At 40.6% G+C, this 27,570-nt stretch overlaps 1 protein-coding gene across 3 annotated transcripts; it reads right to left on the bottom strand.

Annotated features, from left to right (window-relative positions):
* Positions 1-872: 872 nt before the first annotated feature.
* Positions 873-27,424, bottom strand: usp45 (ubiquitin specific peptidase 45). 3 transcript variants are annotated; one of them, XM_026371398.1, is made up of 18 exons: positions 27,127-27,424; positions 26,362-26,472; positions 25,920-26,089; positions 24,739-24,839; positions 24,245-24,345; positions 17,416-17,567; positions 15,668-15,763; positions 15,167-15,297; positions 10,028-10,115; positions 7,293-7,374; positions 6,700-6,791; positions 5,864-5,920; positions 5,449-5,580; positions 4,527-5,181; positions 4,185-4,282; positions 3,953-4,039; positions 3,552-3,696; positions 873-2,660 (listed from the first exon to the last, which is right to left on the bottom strand). In XM_026371398.1, the coding sequence occupies exons 2-18, from the start codon at positions 26,462-26,464 to the stop codon at positions 2,530-2,532; spliced, it is 2,421 nt and encodes an 806-aa protein (XP_026227183.1). In that variant the 5' UTR covers positions 26,465-26,472; positions 27,127-27,424; the 3' UTR covers positions 873-2,529. The 3 variants fall into 3 exon arrangements, with proteins under 3 accessions (XP_026227183.1, XP_026227184.1, XP_026227185.1); XM_026371399.1 differs by having other exon boundaries at positions 4,527-5,178; XM_026371400.1 differs by having other exon boundaries at positions 17,416-17,564.
* Between the last annotated feature and the right edge of the window lie 146 nt (positions 27,425-27,570).

The raw sequence follows: 27,570 nt of genomic DNA, 5'->3' as shown, positions 1-27,570 counted from the left end.
GCAGCTCCTACACCGTGTCACCATTTCTCTAAAACAGTTCTAAAATGTATTTAACACATAAGCTGTTGGAAGAAAGGATTTTTTTGTGCAGGTGTTGCTCTGTGCTCCATCAAGTGCTACGTTAGTGTCAATAACTAGTGGTGATGTGGACGTGCTCTGAGGAAAAGAACCCGAGGCATGTGTCCAAACGAGTAGACGTTCAAATGAGACAATTTGTTTACTGTGTGTGTATTAATGTATGGAGGATGTGTGACTGGGTGTCAAGCTAGGTAAGGCTGACAGTGACAGTGGCGTACATGGTGAGAGCAGGAAAAAATTTAACCTTCACTGCTGGTAGATGAGCATTCCAGCCTCACTTTATTAGTTTCTTACAACTGTCTCCATCAGGAGGAGGGTGCCTTTCATTAAGTGAGATTAAATCACATCTGATACTTCAGCAGCATGTCCCCGAGCCAAAAGCCACCCCCTCCCCACCCTCACTTTAAAAATAGACAAATACATTTCAGAAAAGATTTGCTCGTTTTCCTTGGTGGCGTCTTGATGTGTTTTAATGTTGGAGCAGCATGACTTGGATGTCACAGCGTGTGGGGAGAAGAGGACGTGTAAGGCGTTTTTTGGACGTTGCCCTTTTCCTGATTCCACACCCACCTCCTCTTCACCAGCTCGCGACATGTTCTGAAGCAGTGCTGCTTTGCACCCGTCAGGGCCGATCACCGGCAGAGATGGGTTGAATATGGCACCATGGGATACACAGTGACAGCACAGAGCGATGGTGGACGACATCTCGCATCAATTTCATAAGAGAAAGGAAAAGAATTGTGATTTGTGTTCTTGCAGTAGTTTTGTACAAGAGAGACGAGTCCGGTAGAATGTTCAGTTCATAAATTAGATTTATTTTGATACTAGATGTAGTTATACTTTTCCCAAATGTCTAGTTCTGAAAACAAAAATCTGCCTTGAGGAAAAACCCTGCACGCCAGAAGCACCATGATTTTTTCTTTTTTTTTGTAGCATATGTCATTTTATCATTCTCACTTACAGTAAGTTATACTGTACATTAACATCCCACGTCTCTCTTTGCATTTGACTGTTATTACCATGCACAGGTTTCTTAAACCTAAATCACAGGCACTGAAAAGAAAATCAGAAACCTCTAGATGCTGATGCATATGTGCTCAACCTGTTCCCTGCGGCTGTTTTGGCAAATATCAAACAAGCAAGAAAAATTATTATTATCATTTTTTTTCTCCCAATTTAAAATATTTTCATAGAAAAGACAAACGGCTCATTTGACATACACATTTTCAAGAACAGGTGATACATTCATTAGAACATGCACATTACAGCAAAGATGTTTTTCTACGAAGGCCTGAAGCCTGTGAGTTTTTAAAATATTTGTTTGCATTTATGGATAATATTGGCGAGTAAAAAGTCCTTCTGTTGGAGAGCTGGCTCTTTGTTGAATATGCCGAAGGGTGCGTGTGTGCTTGTGTGTGTCTACACAGTTACAGTAGAGCTGAAACACAATGAAGGCAGACTAGGTGCTTTTTGTTGGTCTGATAAACTTCGGGTTTGTTTGTGCACTCGCGAATCACACTGATGACCTTGAAACAGCAAATGTTAAAGAAAGTCTGCATGAAGTAAACTCCTTGTATGTATGTATTTTCTGCTTGGACTTGTCGTTGCAAAACTCATCTTTGGCAAATGTAATTCACTGATGGTTCTACATTTATACATTCCGATGTAAGAAAAATAATAATCCACTGCAAGGATGCTGTAAAATAACTTGTGCTATTCCTGAAAGGTGCTATGTGAAGCTATTTCAATCAGTATGCCAATGTCAGATTTGATAGCTTGGTTATTATTGTCATAAATAAGTAGAACCACAGCTGAGCTTCTAAAACATACCACTGAATTGCCCAAAAACTCACCAAACCCGAGGCAGCGCCACACAATCTAAAAAATATCATTTTGATTTATGAGTTTCTACATGGATTATAACAACTGTGCCAATTTAAGATGGCAGTTGCATGCTGATATGAAGAATATACGCATAGCACCTTAAAACTACATTCTCCTGTCTCTCATTCATTCATTCATTCACTCATACGTGTGTGTGCATGTACACACATTTGACATCAAATAGTCAGTGCTGAGCGTAGCCTAGCATGCTTATTTCCTGTTAAATACTGTAACAAACTCCTTCATGCAGTTTGTATCTCTGCTTTTATCCTGACTCTTTTAAGGGCTTTTAGAAGAAGAAACATGAATGCAAATCAGGTAAAAATTACTAACATGGCATGTTTATCTCTGATATATTCAAGATAATCAGAAGTGCCAATTTTAATTGACAAATTGTATTTGAATGAAAGTGGTCACTCCTGTCATGTAAGATGAGTGAGTGGACAGTGAAGTCTCTCACTTTTCTTCCCTCCTACCACTCACAGACAGGGGAGGGGAGCTGTCCTGTACAGGCTGTACCAAAAACAATACAAAGCAAAACTTAGGGAAACACTTCTGCTGGTCACATTAGAGCATTTCCTCATAGAAGAGCAGGTATGCCTGAGAGTTGAGTACCCTTGACTCTGGTACTGTCTGAACTGTGGTATCACTGACGTACACCCACTGGCCCTGGGAGCTGCTGCTGGCCTCCCTCGCACCTGAAAAATACACAAAGTGTCAATTTCATGTGGCTCAAAGGTGCATTTGACAAGTGGGTACTTATAGTATTTGGCTTTCTAGATGGAGGATGGAGATGTCTTAAAAAATTACACAAAAGCACAGAAAGATGTCCCCAGCATGAAGCATTTGTGTTGGCTTCTTAATGTCAGAAGGCTATGAATAGTTATACTGTGCTCCAACAGTGATTCAAGATGCAACCATCCTAGCTATGTGGAGAAGCCAGTGCAGTGGCTGGTGGCTTTGTGTGCAGCATCAAGAAAATCTATTAAAAACCTTTTGCACTTGAAAATAAAAAGTCACTTTTGTCATAACATTTGATTTCAGTTCCTCTAGAGTCTAATTTCATGGCAAAGATTGAACTTAATTCAGGAGCTTTGCTATGTGCTCTGCCTTGTCTGCCGTGTGTCTGACTTACCTGCCTGCATGTTTGATGCAGAGAAAGTAGAAATGGCTACATAAGTGTCTTGCTGCCAACTGAGCAGTGATAGAAAGCAACTAAGTAGTATTTACTAAAGTACTGTACTTATGTACAATTTTCAGGTATCTGTTTAATTGGTGCTTGCCTTGAAAGTTATTGTGTTACAACCTGAGCAACTTAATATACATAATATACTGTAAATAGAGTTAAATGTTAGACTGCATCTGCCACAGACACCATGTTTTGGAGATTGTCAATGGTAAGCCACCTCTTTCTTTCATGCATCTATTTAGTTGTTGCTCTTATTTATTTATTTCGGTAGGGAAGTTAGGTTAATGTTAAGAGTGTGGCTTTTTCTGTGCAAATACTGACCACTTTTAAGGAACTGCACACCAACACAGACAACAAACTAAAAGGTCTCAAAAAGAGTTTAAGTGGGCCGAACCCTGACCTGGCAGGTTCCTGTGGTGCTGGTCACTTTTCTTCTGAGGAGGGCGCACTTTTACATATGCAGCGTAGTGCCCACCTCGCATGGAGCCACTATGTTCAACAATCCCATACAGGCTGTAGAGGACGCGTTCTTCTGCTGCCAGGTTCTAACAGAAAAGAGAAACAACAATAGTACAAAAAAAAAAAAAAAACAAGGGAAAAAGGACTACTAAAAAGAAAGCAGATATACAGACTATAGGTCTGCTGAAGCAAACAATATTAGAATTTTTTATTACATAAAAGTATAAATATGGAAAATGTATCTATTTTATTGTACGTTTGAAGACAATACAATTATTAATCATACTATTTCAAGCAAACACAGTTTTTTTTTTTTTTTACTTTGGACTGGTTGCTTAATACCTTGCAGGACGCTGAACAGAATGGAGCCAGATCCAAAGTCAGAGGAAAGTCAACATGACGGTTCACCTTCCGTAGGTTCATCCCTGCCTTAAAATATAAAAAAAGACACAATACATTCACATTTGGCCTGTATATTAAAAAAACGCCTAAAATACACGTGTGTGAAGGAGTACTGTCACTGTTTAGGATAGACAAGCACATAGTAATGAAAAGGCTGGAAGTGGCTGCTAACCTGGTGGAAGCGTTTAAGATGCAATGTGATGACTGGAGGCAGGCAGGAGATCAGCATTTGCTTTCTGGCACTAGTGTAAACTTTCTCCACCTTCTTATCTATTCAAAATGCAGAGAAAAAATGTTTTTAGTGATTTATGGACACTCGGAAATTAGGACCATTTGGAGCTATGAAGAAACTACATCTACATCTGAACAGTAAAGACAGTGATACTGTATGAATTTATCCTTTTTACAGCTAATAATAACTTCAAAATTACAAATGACAAGATTACAAAACTGCACTCATCATTTGCAGGTAAACAACACTGTTTACACTGTGGTTCCAGATGGTAAGTCCTACCTCCTGAGCTGCTCTTGCGCAGCTGCTTCTGCCTACGTTCAGTGCAGCTCTCACACAGCAGCCTGTTGTTGCCCATCAGCAGTTCCACAGAGGTGAACTGGTGGAGGCAGGACTGGATGGAGCACTCCTTGGAGCTGGGTGTGTAGCTGTGGGACAGCACCTGGAAAGCTCCCTGGTGGTGCTGATGGAGGAGGTTATCTCGAGGCAGTGTTTCTCCCAGTTCCTCTGGAGAGCAGTGTGTGGTGGGGGAGCAGTCCCCTGAGGTGAACCCGAGATTGACTTTAGACACTGCAGTAACCAACTGCTCTACAGCGCCACCTTGCTTTGTGGAGGATGATGATGAGGGGGTGGAGAGAGGCATAAGGGATGGAGTAAGGGTGGTAGTAGACGATGGGGTGGACGTGTGACTGTGCCCGTGGGTAGAGGTGGAGGTGCGTGGGGTCCACTCACTCTCTGAAGCCTCACTGTCAGCGTCGTTACTGCTGTCCTGAGCACCTGAGTCTCTTTCACTGCCGTCTGACAGGCTGCTGGCAGGAGCCACCTTACTAACGGACACACTGCGGGCTGACCCACCAGCAACCCCTTCCTCCGTTGCCCGCTCTGCTCCGCAGCCTGCTCCCTTGTCTTCTGCAGAGCTTGAAGATTTCCTGCCCTGCTTATGGGGGAGAGACGACATATAAGGCCCTCAGAGTCATTTAAATATAAAAGATGTTCTGGCCTTTTGCTGACCCACACTAGGACACCCAAAGCTATTATTTAAATAGTCAAATGTCTACAAAGCAAAGCAGAACATAAAACTCCAAGGGCACTGTTGTGTCAGCTGCACATAAATGATGACTCTACTACGAGGTGTCAGTATGTTGTCCAAGTACACCTGCCCAGAGAGAGATACTGAGGTACAGAGACACATATCAATCATTACCTTTCCACTCAGCTTTCTGGTGTTTCGGTTGACAGAGTGTGCTGCAGGGAAAACCTGGTCATTGTGAGTTGTGTGTGCGTCCTGCTCCCGCGTGCCCTTTCCCAACCTACTGGGGTTGGATGGTTTTGAAATCTGAGCGGGAACACAAAAAGCATGATTAGTAAAACCATGCAGTCACTTCAGATAGACTCAGCCTTTCTCATTCATCTGAATACTGTAGGGAAACGGAACCTCCTGGATTGTATTTCATTGTTGTTCACTGGCCTCTTGTTTTATAGACTTGGGGAATACAGAACTTAAAAGGAGGAAGAGGCCACATGTAAACAAATATAAACTTGTTAACGTATTCATGCTGCATCAAGTGTTAAGCATTATCCTCTACAATAATTACAATGCTAGAAGTACAGAAGCTCACCCTCTCCTCTATGATCGGTAAAGAGATGTCTATGAAAGCCTCCTTCACTGTGGAGATCTGAAAGAGAAATGTCAACACATACATCCATATTTATCATATTCCTATAGTCAGTTTTGAACAATGAAGTTGCTGCTACAGATACAGTACTGTATTCAACCCCAGATACATGGAAAGTGGTTGTTTCTCTGCTTTTTCCTCTCCAGCTCTACACCTGGCGCTCTGTACCTTCAAGGATATTCTTTGGTTTGCATAGTGGCATTCGCTTTGTTAACAACCGAGAGCTCCCACATTTTTTATTGCACATGCCTTTTTATTGTACATGTCTGTTGCAAACAGTTGGTGTTTGAGCTGGTCCTTGAAGTGTTTTATTTTGTCTTTTTTTTCCCTGTTCACTTCTATTTTGTTTCCTCTGACTTTATTTTTTTTTGTTCACCCATGTGCAACAGCAAAGAGAGAAATTGTAATTTAATGTTTGTTATCTTCACTTCAGCTCAGTCACAAATATTTGCCAATTTATGGCCATAACAGAGAATGCCAGTGTTTCTGAAAATAGTATGGTACTAATCTTTTGTGCTTCCTTCAGCAATCACTTAAAGCAGTAGCAAAATCAAATAATAATAGTAAAAAGAGAGTCTGAGTCTGAGAAAGATTCCACAACAGAGCTTAACTAGGTTACACTTTTACAAAGAAGCAAGTTGTGTCTATATAAAATGCTGGTGAGAAAAAAAACCTGCTGGTCTTCATATGTTCAATTGAGGACATTGCACTGAGCTATGTCTGACTGGTTCAAACCGACTATTCAGATTATTTGCTATAGTTCACTCACTCACACTTACATGCTCACATTCTTCACACATAATTGTGTTTGTCAGCTCGCCTACAAAGATGCGGTCAACAAAGTTCATCTTCACACCTTCCTTCCCGTATGCTGGTGGAAAAGAAAGAATTATAGCTTCATGTTAGCAATATTTAACTGCTACTTTAAATTTTATAATAATGTGGACAATAAACTTTACAGTATTATTCAACTGTCAATTTGCTCAACTAAATAATTTTTGTCATACGTCTTTATTAAATCTCTCCATTAAATGCAGTCAACATAGCAATAATGAACTCTCTCAGCAGACATAGGAGCATGTCTTGAAACCGTAGTGACACTGTGAAGAAGGTTAATATTTTTCATAGCCAAACCATGGACCAAAAAAATTTATGTAGTCTTAAATTTGAAATAATTCAGCAGGTAAATAACCTCTTTCTCTCAGTATTATCATCTGAAATTGGCATGTATCAGAGGAAAGGTCATCTAACAAAGACAATGCTCTTCTCTTCTGTTACATCCATTCATCCTTTGCCTGAGCTGTATTTCCATTAACTGCCACAAGATGGGACTATTGATCTTGTCTATCTGTGTAGTGCAGCGTGAAGGGACCTTTGACTTGGCGTTTGGTCTCCTCATCTGCAGTCTTCTCTGTGGGATTGTTAAATGCCTTCAGAATGCCTGCCTTCACCCTCTGAAAAGAACAAACACAAAATATATTAACAATACAGGATTTAAGTCATATTTATTAATGCTAAATAATAGCATTAATTAAACTTGACTCCATCAGTTGTGTTGTATTTGTACTTAATTTGCACTATTCACACCAATTACTGACATATCACAGTGTAGCCTATATCTGAGTTTGACAGGTATACATATTATTAGCATCATTAGTGTAAAATAATTATTGTGCTTGTCTAAAAACATTAACATGTGAAACTCATTAACTGTGCATATTTGTGAGTATAAGTTCTTTGCGGGGCCATCTTATTGAAGGTGACATGGTCAGTGAGTGTGTTGGTGAGAGAGCTGTGAAGAGGCACAGCCACAGTAAAGCACCAATCAATAGATAATTGGCCATGGTCTGTGTCTGCAGTCAAGACCAGTCAACCCCCACTGTCCCAGGACCCACGCAGTGGACTGGCTATTTAGGTCAAAAAGCCTCTTTAATGCCAGTCCGGCTAGTCTGCACCCCACTCAGTCCGCACAGTCAAACCAGGCTGAAGCTGTCCTACTAATTAATTACCAGTAACCCCAACCCGACCCTCTGTCCCTCCCAAAAGTAACAGCATGCAATGTCCCACATAGAATGGGCTGTGGGAGGGAGGGGGAGCAGGGGAGGGGGGTGATGGAGAAGGTTGCTGGTACAAGGGTGCAGGGGTGGAAACTAAAATGAAGACGTGGTGAAGAAGGACAGACCATGCCCTGAGAGAGTAATAAATACCGTCTCAGCTAATTGGTGATAATTGACTGGGCCCAAATTAGCATATTTAGATCTCTGATACTAATGGCCAATCAACACAACCACTTAGGGCCTTTAAAAGGTTTGTGCCACCCACTGCAAAAACACCAGTGTCCCTCCCTGAAACTCACACACACACTCTAATAGGACAATAGGTGTGTATTAATCGTACTACTATTACTATGTAACTTTAAATGTGCTATCACATATGTTGTTTGTTCCTTTCCAGGCTTGTAAAGATGAAATGGATTAAATGCTGCCTGCTTGGAAAAATGTTTGTTATGTTTGCTCTGCTTCATTAATTTATACTATAAAAATCATTGGATTGTTATTTAAAAAATTATTATTAGAATGTATTAGTTTCTTTTTAACATTATTCATCAATGTAGGCTAAAATACCACTCTGTCTGAACGTGCTTGGATGTATAAATGAGTTTCTGACTAAATGAAAAGAGGGGATTGTACCCCCTCCCTATTTACCTCCTTGATTAGACTGGGAGATGTGTGTGTGTGTGTGTGTGTGTGTGCGCGCGCGTGTGTATAGGTGGGGGCTGTGGGTGACCCTCAAGCACAATGGATGGCCCTGGAACTCATTCAGCAGCTGTGGGTTTCCCAAGATCACACAATGATGCCGGTCGTGCCACTTGCAAGTCCCCTAAGTGGCACAACTGTCAGCGTTCACAAGTTTGAATGGGAGCCAGGGAGCCCAGCCTGCAGCCCCTCCTCGGCCCAAGGCTGACCACTAAACACACCCGCTAACTTCTCCTCCTTGGTTCACATATTCACTGGTGGGGCCGTGGGGGCCAGCTCAGCCCTGCAAAGAGCTGCTGTGAGGTCCCCTAATTGCCCTATGAAGGGCTAAGTGGTGGGGGTTCTCTGTACTCGACAAAAACATGGCACCATAATGTTAAAACACAAAAACTGACTTATGCAAGTGCTCACAGCCAACAACAACACACACAAACACACACACACAGGCATCCTACATCATAATTAGAAGGGTATAATAGACAAAGCATCAATTGCTTTGCAAAGGTGGGGAGCTGATAAAACTGACAACAAATGTCCACAATAAAAATGACTTTGATGAATGGCTTTTAAAACACAAAGAATTATAGATACACCATCTGTATGTGGTTCATACTTTATAACTATAATGACTGCCACATGATTATTTAATAATGTTTAACTGGTAAGTGTATTGCATGTAATGCAACAGTACATTTTGTAAAAATGCAGAGAAACTGTCGAAAATCTGAAAATCTTTAAATTACATAGAAGAAAGCAAAGTTAGGTTTGACCTAGTAAGACTTTTTTAGAGAAGTGACCATGGTGCATGTTGCAGAAACAGTCAAATGATATATGTAAAGGAGTGCATGTCTGAAAGGGACTTACGAGTCTAGAGCTAATGGTTAGGTGAGGTTGTTCTCACAGTCCATGCTGTTGCTTTGAGCTAAATGTTGACAATGCTCACGAGCTAACGATCTGAGAGTATGACGGGACTGTCAACATTAGAATGGCTAAAATATATAAATATAAAATCCAATGAATTCAAATCTAAAAACCAGGACTGCCTGTAAAGTAAGGATGTCCTTCATGTTTTACACATTTTTCTTGAACCAAATGTTCAAAATGTAGAGAACGCTGAAATGCAAAGACAGTTTTAGAGCAGTTTATGTAAATGTAAAAAAAAAATCTTTCTGTGAAAAGTAGAACTTTAGCAAACTTTGCAAAGGACATGCAAATGTATTCTACTGAACATCTACGGTAAATGTCCAAGTAAATGCTGTTTAAATATTAAAGGTAGTCAAATACTGGCATACACATGTAGCCCAACAAGATCAACTTGAGCAAGCACTATATATACTGTGTTTAAGCTCACTTTAGTTTCTTCAACACGTATGGAGTCCAGCAAGTAGTGCAGAAGTTCCTGGCTGTCTTGTTGTTGGTAGCCCTTGAAGCGTGGAGCTCTGGAAATAAAACATAAGAACACATGAAAGTTAGCATTAGATGACACAGAAACATCAGTCAAGAGAATAAAAAAATTAAGAGAATAAAGGATAAACTTTTGCCCTTGTGTAATGTATAGTAATAAACTCGCATCATATAAGACAATACCTCAACTCTTCTTTGCTATCCTCAGAAAGACACTAAAGGGGAAGTTTCACACTAGCTGACACTTACTACATCAAGAAAAAAAAAAAATCAGTATACTCTAAGCAGAAAAATGTATTGCTTTTTAATATGTACTCATGTCAGCTCTACATCTTGATAAACATACATAAAAGCATGACAGATATGATATAATTTACCACACCTTTCCAGCATTAAATAACTTCTAATCATGTAGTTGACACATATATTAGATGCTGTTTTGTGCTGATTTCATTCATTTTAAATCATTCTTGATTTATTTGTTATGATTTTCATAACTTATGCTGGTAGGATTTCTTTAACAGAGAGACACCCCAATAAAGTTACGTGTACAGAACAAGAATATACAGTACTGTAGGTAAACCACAGCACTACTATGATGCCTTCAAGTTCATTTATTTCTTTGACTTTCGGTGAATATTCTGTTGGCAAAGCAGGGTGAACCTCCATACTGGACATAAATGCTGTTAAAGCCAGAGCAGTTAGAGGGGAGGCTCTCCTTGGGTCCGTCTCCTGGCCAACTATGGTAAAACAGATGTGAGGACAGATGTCAGGGGCAGATGGGCAGCCAAGGCTAGAGTCACAGCAACCTGTTCGGCCTAGCCCACCATACAACCACAGGACAGGTTGGTCTGACAGGCGCAACACACTGAGAGGCCAGATTGCTTCTTAGAGAAAGTCAAATGCTAAAGATGTCCGGACAGTGCAGGGTTGTGGTAATATTTATGGTACTTTGGGGACTTAGGAGATACCTACATGACATTGATTTGTTATAGACAGCAATAATATTCACAGCTGTTTTTTTGTTTTTCAACTGTAGATGCAACCTGGCCATAGTACTCTGCAGCCAATTAGTGTAATTCATTAACCTACCTAAGGCTAGATGCCCAAGGCTGGGTAAGACATGGTTTAACACCCGCCCCCAATACAGGTCATAACCAGGAGGTGTGGAGGAGCCCAAAGTCACCCCAGACCACAACAAACGGACACGATCTCTGCCTTTTATGCCCTTTCTGTGCAGACGGGAGCACATATGTCATTTATTTGCCAGCTCTGAAAATGAACAGCATGTGAAGGAATGTCTCCCTGTTGTTCCACTAACTAGTCTGTCAGTCTCCCAAGAGAGAGGAATACAAAGCACAACACAGAACGCGAGAGATGAGCGAGACAGAAAGAGAGTGAGAGACAGACGCAGAACTACACAGAGAGAAAATGAAAAGCTTGGTGGGGATCAGTGGGAATGAGGAGGTCTGGAAAGCTCATCCCAGTGGAGAGAAGCAGAAGGGCCCTGTAGCGCTGCTCTCAATCTGGTCAATGCAAACAGCTGCGGTGCTAACACAATTAATAGCCGGATGAGTTAGTACCAGACACAAGGCCACACAAGCTCCCCCCCCCAGTATGTACGTACGTACACGTACACACACACACACACAATCAACAATATGCTAAAAAAAACCCAAATATAGGTCTGTGTGAGGTGTATGTGACTAAATAGTAGATGAATGTTGTGGTTTGTATTAATGCACAACAAAGAATATTTTTGACAAAATATTTTGGAATATTTATAATATTTAGCAGCACTAACATGATAAGATTTAGACATGATGGCTTACTGGACCAGGACTGCTGTTGTTGGCGTAGTCAGGTAAAAGCTAAAAGCTCATGTTAAAATGTTTGATATGTAGGATTGTAATCTTAAGCCTTCAGATCCAGTTTCTTATAAAAAGTACTTTTGATATTTGTAACTGACACCAGAGGAAGTGTGTGTTGCCTGAGAAATATAGCAAAATATTTTTGATTGGTATGTGAGTGCACCAGATTACTGAAACGGAGCCTTTCACCCAAAACCCATCTTTGATTCTCCAGTTGGGATGGAGAAGCTACAACAGCAGGGTGCATGATTGCAAGAAATGACAAACTTAGATGACAACAAGTTACTTTCTGAACAACACCAACAGTGCCACAAGCAATGAACCATGTGATACCAGCCCTTAAAAGAGGATTTATCTGCAGCTTCTTACTTTGAGGTTTCCTAACCATTAGACGTAGAGCAAAGTGAATGGACTCAAGGTGCAAAGATGGAATGCTAAGACTGCAGCTCTCAGCTCAGCATATGTGCACAAGCCAATGTTTATATTATTTTTTTAACCAGCTATTTAATAATATGTAATATTGGCTTCCTTTCTTCAACGTGAAAGAGGGCTTCCTCATGAGCAGACCAGCGTGCCAGCCCTGTCTCTTTGTGTGTGTGTGTATATAGTATATGTGTTCATGTCGGTGCATGCATGTGTCCTGCATGCCGGAGGACAAGATGGAATTTATTGTTGTTCTCTGCAATTTCTATCAGAGATGTAAGGCTTCTCATAAAGGCTTTGAACAATATCTGAAAGATGTGGGTATGTGGACATTTATACACAGCACTTGGATGAAGAAGGCCGGTGTACTTTTCATTTTTGAAATATAACAAAGTATCCAGTGGCCGTCCTGAAAATTGAATCAGTCCTTGAGAGAAGCAGGTGTAGATGAATGCCTTTGTGTGGCATTTTGTCCAGCTTATGTCATTAGAAATGCATAGAGTGTGCCTCCCAACAAACTATTAATAAAAAATAACAACTAGTAATTTTTTATATATAGTACGTTATATTGCTTTAGATTAACAAAAGCAGTAAACAGTAAACTAAAAGGAGAAATATTTGAGCATTAATTTAATGTTATTTTTCCCACACTTGCTTTGTAAAAAAACAAGGTCTGGGTACAAGCTGGGACCCTCCCTGGCACCAGATACAGTGTGTGGTGCTGACCATTCTACCCACACAGTTTGGCACTGGTCCGAGCACAGACCAGACCACTTCCGCTGGCAGGCGGAGGAGGACGATGAGACAGGCTGTGGGGTACTCAGCTGGTTGAGGTCAAATGCATGTGTGCACATGTGTGGAAGCACACATACACTTGAACGAAACTGGACTCACTACAGCTAGAGTCAGACATAAACACTTCAACTGGCCCTGATCTAAGCCAGAAAGCTTTATTAACCTGCCCGTCGACATACTGAGTAAGATAGTACAAGAGAAATAGAATAGCACTCTCAGTCCCCACAGGTCAAGGGCAGACCCAACCCTATTGGAGTGACAAGAGCTTGCAGTGACAAGTGAGAATGGCAGGCTATAATTACAGAGTGCAGCCATCATAAAGGTCACTACAATTGAGAAAAATGTCCCAGTATACAGGAACCATTCTTGACTTTTTCCTTTCAGCTCAAAGCTTTAGACCTGACTGAATGTAGAGGAGCTGCTGTGTGGAGGAGTCGAACATAGAAGCATGTGAGAGATCAGGCTAGTTCAGAAAGCAACTGCAATCATGTACACATGGCGATGTTAGAAGGAATAGCACATACTGTAAGTGAGTAAGGCCTTGAAAGTGCAATAAATCTCCAGGTCTTCCAGGTCGATCTGGTTCTTCGCACTACGCTCTCTTGTTACCACTTTATTTAGACAGGAGCTCCTTTCAACAAATTAACAAGGTCACACAGAACAAAACCACCATTTTTTAATTCTTGGCAGAAGATACTCAGAGAATTTTATCACTTAATATTGACTGGATGCTTAAAGCTCCTGTGAAGATGTTAAGATTAAAGTCAAAAATGTGAATACAAGCACTGATGGCTTGTACTTCTTGGATCTTCCTTGAAATACCTTTTTGTTTTAACTTTTTTTGCAAATTTGAAAAAGAAAACCAAAAGGTTTTTTTTCCTCATATAGAAAAGGCACTCAGACCAGTTCTAAAGTGTTAAAACTGTTGTTACAGTCTGTCTTTCATTATAAGTGTCTGTATACTTACTGAAGCCACTGGGATAGTAGCATATGGTTAATGGGTGCTGAGGCTTAAAGTAATATCTCTCAATTCAAATGCATGTCAGTGGAATAGATTAGCCCTACTTAAAATTTGACACGTGAGTGCATAAAGGTGTGTGCTTGCTGTCTGAATGCACAATTGCCTGCATGTGTGATACAGGCGGAGGTGGTACCAGGTGAGGTGGCAGCAAACATACACACACTTCTACACACACACACACACACACACACACACACACACACACACACACACACACACATTCCTACACACACACAAAGGCTTTGCTCATGAAAGCTAGGCACCAGAACAACTGTCAAAGTCATACCAGAAACCTACCCAATCATCTGACATCAAATGCTCTGGTCACCCACCTGCACTACTAAACAAGACCACCCCCTTCCCTCCCACCCTGGCTACCAGATATAGATGCAGGGCAGACCAAACCAGCAGTGTACAATGCTCGAACAAGAACCCAGCCAACCACACATTCACACTGTTCATACAGGAGAGCAAAACAACCGTTCAGTTTACAAAAGTGCAGCCGCCTTCCTGTCTGTCACACAGCCAGCTAGACCTTGCCGTGAATCAAATAGGTGGACACAGGACACAGGTGGCACAGTGGTGTGGAAAGCAGAGGAAAGAGCTACAAATAGCTAGCTGCTGCTAGGTATTTACCCAGGGTACCATGCTTTTAGTGTGTTTTGTGCACGCCAAGCTTAGTATGACTGAAAGGCATGCAGGAGGGACCAGGTGCTACCTGGGTCTGGCTGGTTTAAGTGGTCACCACTACAGTGAGGGAATGGAAGCAGCTGAGTGTGGAGGCCCCTGTGCTATAAACTGTAGTTATAATAATGGGAAACTGATATGGTACTGATATTTATTAAATCTATGTTCTCTACTTTAAGATGGACTGTACACTGACAAAAGTTTTAAACCTGACAAACAAATAGTGAGTACTATATTGACATATTTGGGCTTTATGTTAAGAGCATCTGGTATGAAGAGTAATTCTTACTTCTGGCAGAGCTGGTTGAAGAGGACCTTGGGATTGACTGGGCCTTTCCCCGGATCTTTCATGCTCTGGAGGAAGAAAAACATGGCCGCAGTCAGGGGCTCTGGACTGGGCAGCGTTACCATCAATGGACCCTGGAAGATGTGGAGACAGAACTGTAAGTAATTTGTTTCTAAACTGTATTTTATAGTTCAATGCAGGGTTTAGATGTTATGTGCTAGCCAGCTACTTAAAACAAATAACAATAAAAACAAAATATCAGACTGGATGTCATTTGTTTACTTAATTGAATTTGTGTGCAATTTTTAAATTCCTAAAACAAGTTTGGACTCAAAATATCCCAAAAATATCAAAGAGTGCACTTAAAGACTACTTTCCAGTTAATCAAACATTAATTATTTGATGAATGCAAAAGTAAGATGGAGATAACATCTGAATGATAATACCAAAAGCTTGGCTGGTATTAGTGAAGAGAAGAGGAAAAGAAACTAAAGCCAACTGTACCAGTTTGGTCTCAACAGGTGGGCAGATCCTTAGCTTGTATCCTTTCTCCTTCACTTCCTGGATGAGGTTGATGAGCATGTGTGTCTGAGACAAGTTCTTTAAGGACAGAGCAGATTTCTTTCAAACAGTGTTTAAGAAACCTCATAAACCATTAACAATGCAATTAACTGCACTAGGTAAAGTTTTATCCAGGTATGACATAAAATCAAAACATATTAAGCAGCTGATAGTAGTATCTGAGAAATACAAAAAACCAACATCAATTTCTCTGAAAAAACAACAACAACAACAACAACAACAAAAAAGAATCAATAAAAAAAGTTTCAAAGTTATAAAACGGTATGTTTGCTCAACTAGTGGCAATTTGATGTTGTAAATTAAAAGCCCCTTGTGAAGTGTCATCTCCATTTTATTAAGATTAAAGAAACTAGTAGTGAGTTCATTACACTGAAAGAGGATTTCAAATCTATCTATGATCTTTGAGTTTGAAATGTAGAGGAGATAGAGGAGATGGCCTGAAGAAGTCATTGTCCCTCTCTGGTAGAGAAGCATCTTCTTTCTTCCCTTTCAAGAGATATTTGTTTTGTCACATCCTGGAAGTGAAGACAGTTGCTATGGAAAACACACAATGGAGCTGGCATTGTGAACACAGACACAGCTCATCCTCTGATAATTATGTGTTTTCACCAGAAAGATTGCAATTTTCAACGAGACAATACAAACAGACAGGCAGAGGGAGGGGAAAAGCATATAAAGCGAGCTTGCTCGAATTTCAATCAACGAAGGAGGCCCTGAGGGTGATTAAGAAAATGGCGGAAAAAACAGCCTCATTGTCAAAGTGGCATGTCAATTTGCAGTCACCATGACACGACCAGAGAAAGACTGCAGAGGCTCTATAGCCATGTTGTATGGTGAACATGCTTTGTACCAATTGAGAGTCACTTGTGTAAGCCGTGTCCAAGCCAGCACTGTATTTACTGCTGCACTGAATATACATGTACTTCAAAATGACCTCAAGGCCTAGGCTTTTTACAGTCACAGTCATTTGAGGAATGTCATGTGGTTACTACAGGCCAGGCACCTAAGAAGCACAACCTGAGGAGGTATACATTTTCATATTGTTGGGTTTGAATGAAAATCCCTGTTCCTCATTAGCCTATCACAGGGTCTCTTGAGATAAATCAAGAGACCCTGTCATGACAGATAAGCAGATCATTTGCAATGACAGAACCACTTTAAAATAATGTCATCAGATACTGTGGCAAGAAAAAGTATGTGAGCCTTGTGGAATTTCATTGTTTTCTACACTAATTTGTCATAAAATGTGATCTGATCCTGTTTAAGGATATTGCTGCCAAGGAGTGGTCAACCAGTAATTAATCCCAAGGGTTCACATATTTTATCACTTATGAGGGTTTTATGGTTGTTCTTAAAGACATGCAAGACCAGAATATTTTTGTGTTATTATTTTAGACACATTATATTTGTTAATACTCCTGTCTTAGATGAAGATCAGATCACATTTTATGACAAATGAATGCAGAAAACCATGACATTTCAAAGGGTTCTCGTACTTTTTTTTGTCACTGTACATCTACTTGAGTTACTCCATGAGATAATTATCCTGAGTAAGTGGTGTAATATTACACGAGCATTGCATAATCATTATAGTCATTATTTCCTGAAAGGGTTCTGCTTTAAAGTACACATCTAATATAATATGTTTAAATATTTCCATTTAAACCAACCTGCATAACAGCATTGAAGAAGCAGGTGTTACCAAGGTTGTTGATGCCTTTGACAGGGACCAAGGTGCTGTTGATGGCTGGACTCTTGCCTCGGGGTGGGTCAGTATAATCTGATGGTTCCTCTCGCAACTTAATGATGTTGGGTGATGCTGCTGAAACACAGAAAACAAAACAGGTGAATGACACAAAGAGGATTAAAACGATCAAAAACAATATAGAATTGTGTAACAGACACAAAGATTTGGCTGTTGGGGCTATCTTTGAAAAAGATAAAGATTTTGTTTCCCAACCACAATCTGGATTTTACTTTAAGGTTATATTTGGTACCAAGAGTTGAGATCCAGGCTTGCAATTGAATTGAAATGCCAACTTGGTTGAGATTGAAGGTGAAAGCCAGCTTGGCAGCTGGAACTACTTCCCTTAAATTTGGATTGTGGCGGGAAACAATAAAAAAACTGGCCTTGGTTAAAGGGAGACTGGGGCTGGGAGCAGGGTGCTGGGATGGCAGCTGGAAGGAAAGCTGGGTCATTTGGGAAAGCAGATGACAGCTGCAGAAGTTTCCGCTGGTTAGTGAGGGAGGGGTGCGGGCTGAGGTTGTAGAGATGGCTCTGCAGAGGCAGCTGTTACTCCTTATCACCAATGAAAACTACCCTTAAACAGAAACTAAAACACAGATGGTCAGAATCGAACAGTGCCATCCAGATAGTCTGCTGGGGATAGACTAGAGTAGGTACCGTAGTTATGCAAGCTGATGTCGTGCCAGAAGCTATCAACAAAGCTAACACCATGATGACTCACTGCCAGTAATGTGTCTATATCTATTAGTAGTTACTGACCCTTTTGTACACGGTCAAATAGAAATAAGTGTATTTAGACAAACACATTAGCCGTCAGCAAGTTTAAGGTTAAAGCTACAGCTTGCAGTCAAACAGCAACCTTTTAAAGCCATGCTCTCTCTGACTATCCTGCACATAATAGATACCTTTGATTTCTTTTTTTATTGGCTCAGTCACTGAATATTGAGTATTTGTACAAACTACTTTTCTAATATGCACATATACCTATTAATGACAGCTAAAAATGGAACAAATCTCTCTGAACAAATTCACTGAGTTTTCTCTTTTCCATTTTGTGTGAGAAATAAAACTGCAAGTATATTTCGGTGCAAGATGGTAAATTCTCCCAAGGTCTGATGGTCACACCTAGGCTACAGCTGCAAAAAAGCAAAAAAAAAAAAAAAAAAAAAAAAAATCACATGGTGGTAATATCCAACTTCTTCCACATAAGCCAGTCAAGAGAGCAGGCTGGCAGTGAGGTCACTGGCCTGAACCTGCTTATGTCCATACTAAGAATATTCAATTGACCCATAAACCATCATAACAACCTGCATCTTCAATCTCACAACACACCAATGGCCTTGCCTTGGCACATATTCAATACATAGAACCTCTCCTGGTAAACACAACACATTTACTGAAAAAGCTATTTAATCCACAGCAATGGAAAAGCCCACTGCTAACGGCTACCCAGCAAGCCTTTTCTCTTCAAGGCCAAGGATCTCAGCAGGCGTGCCCTGGTCATATTTGCTGGATTGTGAACCTTGGGTTTTGAATTTCATACTCAAATTCCACTGAGAGGAGTCTTCGTAAAGTGGCAAATTTTCTGTTAAACAGATTTGATAAGAAAAACCACTACATGCATACAGCACAGCTCTTTCAGGTGTGTTAAATCTGAACTAAAACTAAACAATGTTTCAACACTGATGAGAAATTAAATGAGCACGTTAGACCCATCCTGTAGGGATTGGGAAGGCAGGGATGAGGTTCAGCTTGCCAGGAAGACATGCTGTTGTGGCGCTCCACCCAGTGGTGCTAAATGCATCTGGCCCTCTTTACTGGCAACATCTGGGGGCATATTTCCATCTTCAATATGCTGCCATAAGTGTGCTCCCATATGTCAACACACACAGTGCATAGAAAATAAGGGAAGATGGGCAAAAACAAACAGGGTATTTGTGGATTTGCTGTGAGTCCATAAAGGTGTGCCTACACAAGAGGTGAACAAATAAGCAAAAGAGAAAGTAATAGAAAGAAAGAAAGTGTGTGAATGAGCGTGTCTATTTGTTGTGATGTTTGTGAACAGACTTAGCACTTCTTGAGTGTAAGAGAGCTGCGACTGGCACTTGAGCTAGGAGCAAGTAGAGGAATGAGGGAACTCACTGGGTGGAATGTGGATGCCAGTGGAGACACACACTGCATCTGGGACCGTCACCCAAGGTAAACAATGTTCAGGAAGCCATCTGGTTGAGACTGGCGAGAGGGGGGCAGAAGAGGGCAGTGGGGGGGAGCAGTGGGTGGAGGGAAGGGTTGCAGCGAGCACAAGCATATGGAAAAGCAGATTTTTCCTCTCCCTGCAGCAGTCAGCGAAGGCAAATGTCAGCATGCGCTGCGTCCACGCTTGACTGTGCCGCACTCGGCACCACCACCTGGCCCTCCTTGCTCAGCCACCGAGTATGGGCAGCAGTGACACTGTGGAGCCTTTCCCCAGGGCAGAGGAAAGCATCACAGTGCTCAAACTTGTCCACATGCACGCATGTAAAGCAACACCTTCTACACTCCCTGCCCTCTTTCACACAAGAGACACACAAAGAAACATGGGACTTGTTTGCTTTTACAGAGAGGTGTACTGGAATACTTGAACAAGAAAAGAAAAGCATGCAAGCTTCCCTGAAATCCATCAAAATATAGACCGTTATTGTTATGCACGTGTTTGCATTGTTTTGATATTTTTCTTGAGCTCAGGCAAGGTCAACAGCCTGCATGTAAGAAAATCACTGCTCAAAAAAAGCAATGCCGTAAACAACACTGAATTCTCTGATTTACAAAGAGCCTTTATTTTACACCAATATTTGCAACTCTCTTAAATGTCAAGTGAAACAAATCTAACACAATGGCCTTTTTGGTTATTGTGAAAATGTACTGATATAATCGAGACAAAAACAAACGTCAGCAAAATGAATGTCCAAAGGTCTTTTTTTAATAGTCCTCTTGATGTAGTTCAGTCGGCCTGAGAGACTTTTGAATAGTATGGCCAGTGGGCTTCATGGCCCTATGTTAACTTACAGTGCAGCAGAGTGGAGGGCCAAGGCCAGCTCCCTTCATGCAGAGCAGGCAGTGAAGAGGAAGGTCAAGTAACACCAAATGTCTTATTAATTTGCTAATTTGTTGTGACTGCAGGGCATGAAAAGCCTGTTTCTTTGCCATCTGAGGCCAAGAGAACCCAGTGCCATGTTACTTACACACACACACACACACACACACACACACACACACACACACACACACACACACACACACACACACACACACACACACACACACACACACACACACACACACACACACACACACAAACAGCTTTTTCTAACCACTATATGGCCTACTTTCATGTGCGGTGGTGGGAATAAAGACAGAATCACCCTTGATTGCCTACATGAAAGCACCACCATAAGCACAAGCATCTTAATGGCTACTGACTCGATTAAACTAACATGACAAGAAAGTATGCACTGTGGTTTCAACAACCAGAGGAAACAAACTAGGTGAGTAAAAGTGTAGCCAAAATAGGCCACTATATCTTTTTTTTGCATCTATCTTTCAGAAGAGAACAAGTCTTGTGTCTATGTGAGTATGAGTGAGACACACAGATAATGTACTGTGTGTTGCTTTGTTTGTAGTGTGAATGAGCGAAGCCTGAAGAAAACAAGTTTTAGACGAAGCTGCAAAACAAGTCAGGTGCTCCATGACCATGTTGAGTTTACTTTAAAATAGAAATATAGACAACATAAAATTAAAGCTACAGTATGCAACTTAGACTAATGTTAGCATGTGACTCAAGATCAATTTACTGTGCTCTGCCCAGCCCTCCCTCCCTCTCCCTGCTCTGCTATGATCGTCCAGCACTTCAGGTAGTCTTCCTTAGGAAATTAGAAGAGAATGTTCCAAAACATGTATTCAATCACACATACAAGTGAATATCTCTGCACTGCTGTTAGTGTCACATACTGTCTCTTTAAGAATGGTTATAAAGGGTTTGGGTTCTCTAAAAAACTCTAAAAATCGATTCCTGACCGTTAGAACATGTATAATAAAGTGTGTGTGTGTGTGTGTTAGTTTTAAAACAAATGCATTAACAATTAGTATGAACTACTCTATGTGTAACTGTACTGAAGACAGTGGTAATCAAATTCTTTAATATAATAATATCACAAACTGAACATTATTGGCATAATTCTGCAAATGTAAAAATAAAATACAGCAATGGGGTAATATACTGTACATATTACAGTAAAACAATATCACAGAAGAAAAAAGAAAGAAGGCAGATTCCAGTGAGAAACAAGCCATGACATCTATTCACAAGCAACATTTTAGTTTGTTCTACAAAGATTCCACAGTTGTGTTACAAGCTGAAGTCTAGTCAGTTTGCTTTTTACTGGGACTCTGGTACTTGAGCTGAAGGCCTTGATGGTGAGAGAGCACAGTTAATCGACTTTCTTTCTTCCCTGAGCTGTTGTTATACAAAATTATTATAGATTCTGAAAAAAAAAATCCTTGCTGGGGCTCTTTTGTGCTTAAGGTCTATAGGAAAAACAGAGCACAACAGCAGCTTCTCCTGAAAACCTGGCCTTCACACTGAAATATAATTTCACAAGCTCCTCAACCGACAACAACTGCCTATTTTGCTGCAACAATAGCTGCCCACTTCTATAACCATTTGTCTGACCGGTGTGGAACGATTGGGTGGCAGGAAAAGTGACAGGTAATTTAAAAGAGGCAAAAGGGAAAGCTACGAGTGTCCAGCTCACCACATTGTTTAGCACCAAAAGTGGACCTCTGCTTATCAGTGTGTCCACTAAAAGCTCCTCCACAAAAATACTGACATTCAGTATAAAACACACACAGACAGCTCATCCACAGTCTCATTTGTGTTAGTGACTCGAACAACTAGTACACATGAGTTTATCTACAATGGCTGCATGAACAAGGCATTTTAAGGAACAGTTATAGTGGACTTAAACTTGAAAAAATGTCACTTTTAAATTCAAAGTATGTCCTGCAGTTTTCATTTGTCACACTTTTCATACTCTGTGGAGTTCTGTTTGTCCCCAAAACTCTAAATGTCTCACTGTAGCTGACTAACACAAACTATATTGGCCTTGTCAAAAGACATATTACTCAAAGAATCTGTCATGTCATGTACTTGCAAACAAAAAGTTATTCAGATTCAGTTTTATAATTCCAAGAAGAGCCTGTGCTCTCAGCTAGAAAGAATACACAGTACCATACGCAGCTTATAATTAAAACTTGTTGTGGCCAGCAAACATATAATACAGGAAGAACACAGGGTGTTTGCTCGACTTGAACATTATTTTCAACATTCTGTGTATGAGTATCTGTGAGTGAGTGTCCACTGAGAGTTAGTGTGCTCCAGCTGTTAGGATCCAGTTGCTCTGACTTGTTGAAGACCCTGGATCCCACTAGTGCAGCACACAGGCCCAGAGGTGGTGAGACATACAGCAGCTCAGCGAGGAAGCAAGGGACAGAAACAGATAGCAACAGAAAGACAAAGAACGACAGAGCAGAGGCTGCACCCCACGCAGCTGCTCTTGTTCTTAAGGGAACCCAGCCGGGAAGCATCGCTCAAGCGCCTAATTCCTCTAATATGTGCAGTCATGCAGACTGCAGGGTGGGGGTGAAGGTGGGGGATTGCTGCAGCATCAATCCCACAACTCTGCATCCATTGCTGAGAGGGTGGACAAGCCTGACTGGGCCTCAGTGGCTGGCCTCTGGCCACTGGGCACCGGGCAGGGGGCTACGCTCAGACAGTCAATGACACCAAAAATTATTATACCGACCATCCTGATCAGATACAGGCTGGTAAGAGGCATTAGAACATACAACATGTTTGACAGCCTGGGAAAGGAGGGCTCAGGTGGCCTGAGTGATGTGAAAGAACACAAGTGATAGTAAGCAGGCTGTCAAATACCAATATAAATAAAATCTACTATGACACAAACCAAAACAAAATCATAATTTTTTTAATATGATTGTTACTGTTTAAGTTTATTTGCTGTGAACTTCGCAGCATCCTTATTTTACGATTTTACGACGAGACTCTCAAAGACTCTCAAAGTTTTAGGCAGCATGGTAAAACTGCGCAAAAGTAGTAATTGAGTACATATGAAATCATGTCTGATGTTGGACCCATTTCACTGGACTTTCATTTAATAATGCATATGTAGTGTCTATACAGACTATGGCAGGTTAAATCCAAGGATTGAGATAACCACTGCCACCAGGGGGAGCAGATGTACTGTAGCAAACTGGTGTGTAATCAGTTCACTAGTAACAAAATTGACCCTACAGTATGTGATCTGGTCACTTTGGTCAACAGTCTGGATCAGTCTAAATTTGCCCACTGTTATAGTGTGCTTATGCTCTTAATTTCTGCTGCAATATTGACTACATGCATTACTTTTATTATTGATGCCATTATATTATTATTTGATTATATAGTGGGTATGTGTTTTGCTATCCAGGTACAAAAGAACGTAAAACCTTGTTTGAAATTCACCAGTGCATATTATTAAACCGAATTCTCTAGAATTAATATCTGATTATCATTACAAGTTGTCTGTGCTCAAGGCCAAACATTTTTTATTTTAACTGACAACACAGTAGATTTATGCCTTGTTAAAACTGTGGATGTGCTTGTCTATGTCCCACAAAAGCTTGCTTTAACATCAGTATGTTGCCAAAAACCTTACCTGACATTGTTTTGACAGAGTGCTTTTGTAAAAAGTCCACAGTCTGAGCCAAAGCCTTCTTGTTACAGTGAGTGGAGAGCTCCTCATTACATTCAAAACACCTGTTACAATGAGAAAGGGTCACAAACAGACACAAAAAGGCTTTCAGTTAGTGTTGAATTCAATAGCTCTCAAGAAGCGACTGCGGAAAGGAATCATTTGACAACCAAATTATTTGGCTGAAGTGGGAAAACATAATCAAATATCATAATAAATGGGAAAAAATATTTAAAATAATTTAATAATAACTTCTTTTTTTGTTAAGGCTACTATTCATGCACCAAAACAATATATAATACAATATATTATGTTTGCAGTTTTGGTAAGATGAAGACAAATCATCTGGGACAACAAAAATCCATGGAGCATAATGTGCATCAGAGAATCTGCAGCTATTGTCTTCTACATGCCGGCGTTTTCATTATGGTTCACAGTAAATACAGTTGGTTTCTCACCAGGCCTTCCACGTGCTCAAGCTGATGGTGATACAGTGAGACTCTGGATGGAAAGCTTGGTGGTGCCTAACTGCATGCTGAACCCCAGACTGGTTACAGCCCTGTAAGATACAGGAGTTAATTATAAAAAGGTGGTGTTAATCAGGACAAAACACACACAACCCTTACCCATCATTAAGGACAATGGTTCATTTTAATCTTAGTAAAGCTGCATTTTGATGCGACATAGCTTGGCTATATGGGTTAAAAATAGTATGTTATACTATACTACTAATTTTTATTAGTAAAAAGTACTGCACAGAAAACTTTGACATCAATCTACACGCAATAACTTAATGACAAAAACAATTTTTTTCAAAAGCTTAGATACATGAAAAATTAAGTATTCAGACACTTTGATGTGGTGCAACAAATTTTGGTCAAGTGCATCCTGTTTGCTTTTATCTTTCTCAAGATGAGTCTAGATCTCCACTGAAGTGCCCCTGAAGGCAAACTGAACTGATTGGACCAAAAATCCACACTGCAAGCTAGGACAAAACGCGAGACATGAACTCCAAGATACTATCTGAACACCAGCAGCACAGTGGCCTCAATAACTGCAAAATGAAAGAAGGTTGAAACCATGAAGACACTTTTTTTAAGAAGTGACCCATGGTCACTGTAACAGAGCGTTAGAAGTCCTCAACTGAGATCGGAAAATGTGGCAGAAGGATGAATATCACTGTAACAATTCATCAATCAGTCTGCTATGTCAGAGTAGTAAGACTAAAGTCAAAAGCTCTTTTCACATATGAAGTTGCTCTTTCACACATGCAGCACAAAAAAGACTGCCCGTGTGAGATACGTTCTCAGGTGGGGAAATAGTATGTTTAGTTCTGGTGGGAGATGTTCCTTTGGTAGAGAGTGCAGGAGACACAAGACGTACACTGCAAAAAATCATGGTGTTTTGTTTACAGTACATCAAGAAGCAGAGCCAGTCAGATGATAAAAACTATGAATTATGTATCTAAACTTGGTTTCTTTATGGAGAGAAGCATGATACAACACCTGAAAGCATGGTAAATATTTCCCTTCTTTTTTGGTCTTGTGTTGAGAGGATGGACTGAGAGAGCCCAATCAACCTGCAGAGTAGTTGCATTAAAAGATCTTCATTGAAATATTCCAGAGAAAGCAGATCTTACTTGGAAACCACACTTTAAGCACACCAGGATGTCATGTGATGCTGCTGGCTCTCCTTCTATCATCGTCCTCTCTTTTAGGCACTCAGAACACACCAACCACACGCTGGAGAGCACAGATTTCTTCACAGAGCTCAGATCCACTGCCTTGCTCACATGCTGGCAAGTCAGCCCTAATTGGGAAAAAAAATGTTATGCTCTAGTACTAGATTTGCCGTCAAATTACTTTAAGACATTTGTGATTTTAATTTATAAGAAGCTAATTTGCACAGCATCTATAGAGCATTATATAAATTAGGAGAATACTCCCCTGTGATAAATATTCCTTGTCAAAATTCATTTAAATGGATGTTCCACTAGTGTCACTCATATCCACTGTGCTATGTAGGATTCTGCCAAATCAGAAGAGACAGCCCTAACAGCCTGGTGCTACTTAGCAACTTACCACTGACTTCATCTGATGACTCCTCATCTCGAGGTTTCCTTGGTTTATTAGTCCGCTTAGTCATGTCGGCGGCTTTCAATGAGAAAGGGTCCTTTAGCCGCATCTGGAGCTCTGGACAGGACAGAGTACAAACTTTTGTGTTATTTCACAAAATGAAACCAACTCAACATAAAATACTTACACACAGCAAAACTTGCACATTTGCAGCAGATGGACTGTAGAACAACTGTAAGTGTTTTAAACATACTACATTCTTCAACTTTAGGAAAATAAAATTGATTGGACAAATAAACCTACATTCAATTCAGCTATTTATAGTATTAGCAAATTCCTTTCATAGACTGCTGGTGATCCTACAGATACCAGAGGATAGTGCTGTATTCTCTAGTGATGTTCAACCAAGCCTGTACTGCAGCCATGCTAACGTCTTGCTTGTTTTGGGAGACTGTACACTTTCAGTCTGGCCTCTTGCAGGTGAAACTGGTACCTTCATGTGTCCTGAACATTCCGCTGTTTGGCCCTTGGACCTCTGTAGGTTTATCATTACCATCCTCCTAAATTTTACTGTCATTGAGGGAATTCCCATATTCGCTCCCCAACACTGATGGGCCACTCTCAAGCATCCTTAAAGCGGTTAGGAGGCCTTAAGTAGACCCATATGTTCAATTTGTGTGAGCATTAAAGGCCTTTATATCGTTCATCACAGCAATGTAAACAGTGAACGCATACCATTTTTAGATTTAGCCAAACGCAGTATAAACTCACCTCTTTAGTTTAGATCCTATCTTGACTGTGTTAGCCTCAAGCCAACAGTGAGAAACAGATGTCAACTCTTCCTTGCTAGCACGCAGGCTAGCTACGTTAGCTTGTCAGAAAAACTAAACCATTAACAGGTGTGTTTTCCCCAACGCTGCGCGGAAATATAAAGACATGTCAAAGATAAGTAAAAGGCATCGACAACAACGACAAAAACGGTATGTCAATGTCTCTTCATTTTTGTATTTGTCTAAATTTTAGCAAGCTTTCGGTAATTTAGCATCAACTAGCAACACTAGTCAACATGTGACGCACTACGGAAGCTCAGTTGAGGCTAATGCTGCTTTCACGTACAATCGGAAATGTCAACAAATGTCACAAAAAATGTCTAGTGTTTTCAAATACGCCGGCAGTTCGGTTTGATGTTGTTTTTTATTAACGGAGATAGCAGTA

The sequence above is a fragment of the Anabas testudineus genome, chromosome 16, assembly GCF_900324465.2.
Source record: "Anabas testudineus chromosome 16, fAnaTes1.2, whole genome shotgun sequence".
NCBI lineage: Eukaryota > Metazoa > Chordata > Actinopteri > Anabantiformes > Anabantidae > Anabas > Anabas testudineus.
The sequence above is the reverse complement of the archived record's forward strand: the minus strand, read 5'-3'. Positions and strand labels throughout refer to the sequence as shown.

What these genes read in the sequence shown, in the direction of transcription:
- usp45 (XM_026371398.1), bottom strand. Translation starts at nt 26,464, where the DNA reads ATGCGGCTAAAGGACCCTTTCTCATTGAAAGCCGCCGACATGACTAAG. An exon ending in GCTTAAAGTGTGGTTTCCAA is followed by an intron (nt 24,840 to 25,919) that starts GTAAGATCTGCT and finishes TGTATCTTACAG; the next exon opens with GGCTGTAACCAGTCTGGGGT. An exon ending in CCAGAAAGCTGAGTGGAAAG is followed by an intron (nt 5,182 to 5,448) that starts GTAATGATTGAT and finishes CTCCCCCATAAG; the next exon opens with CAGGGCAGGAAATCTTCAAG.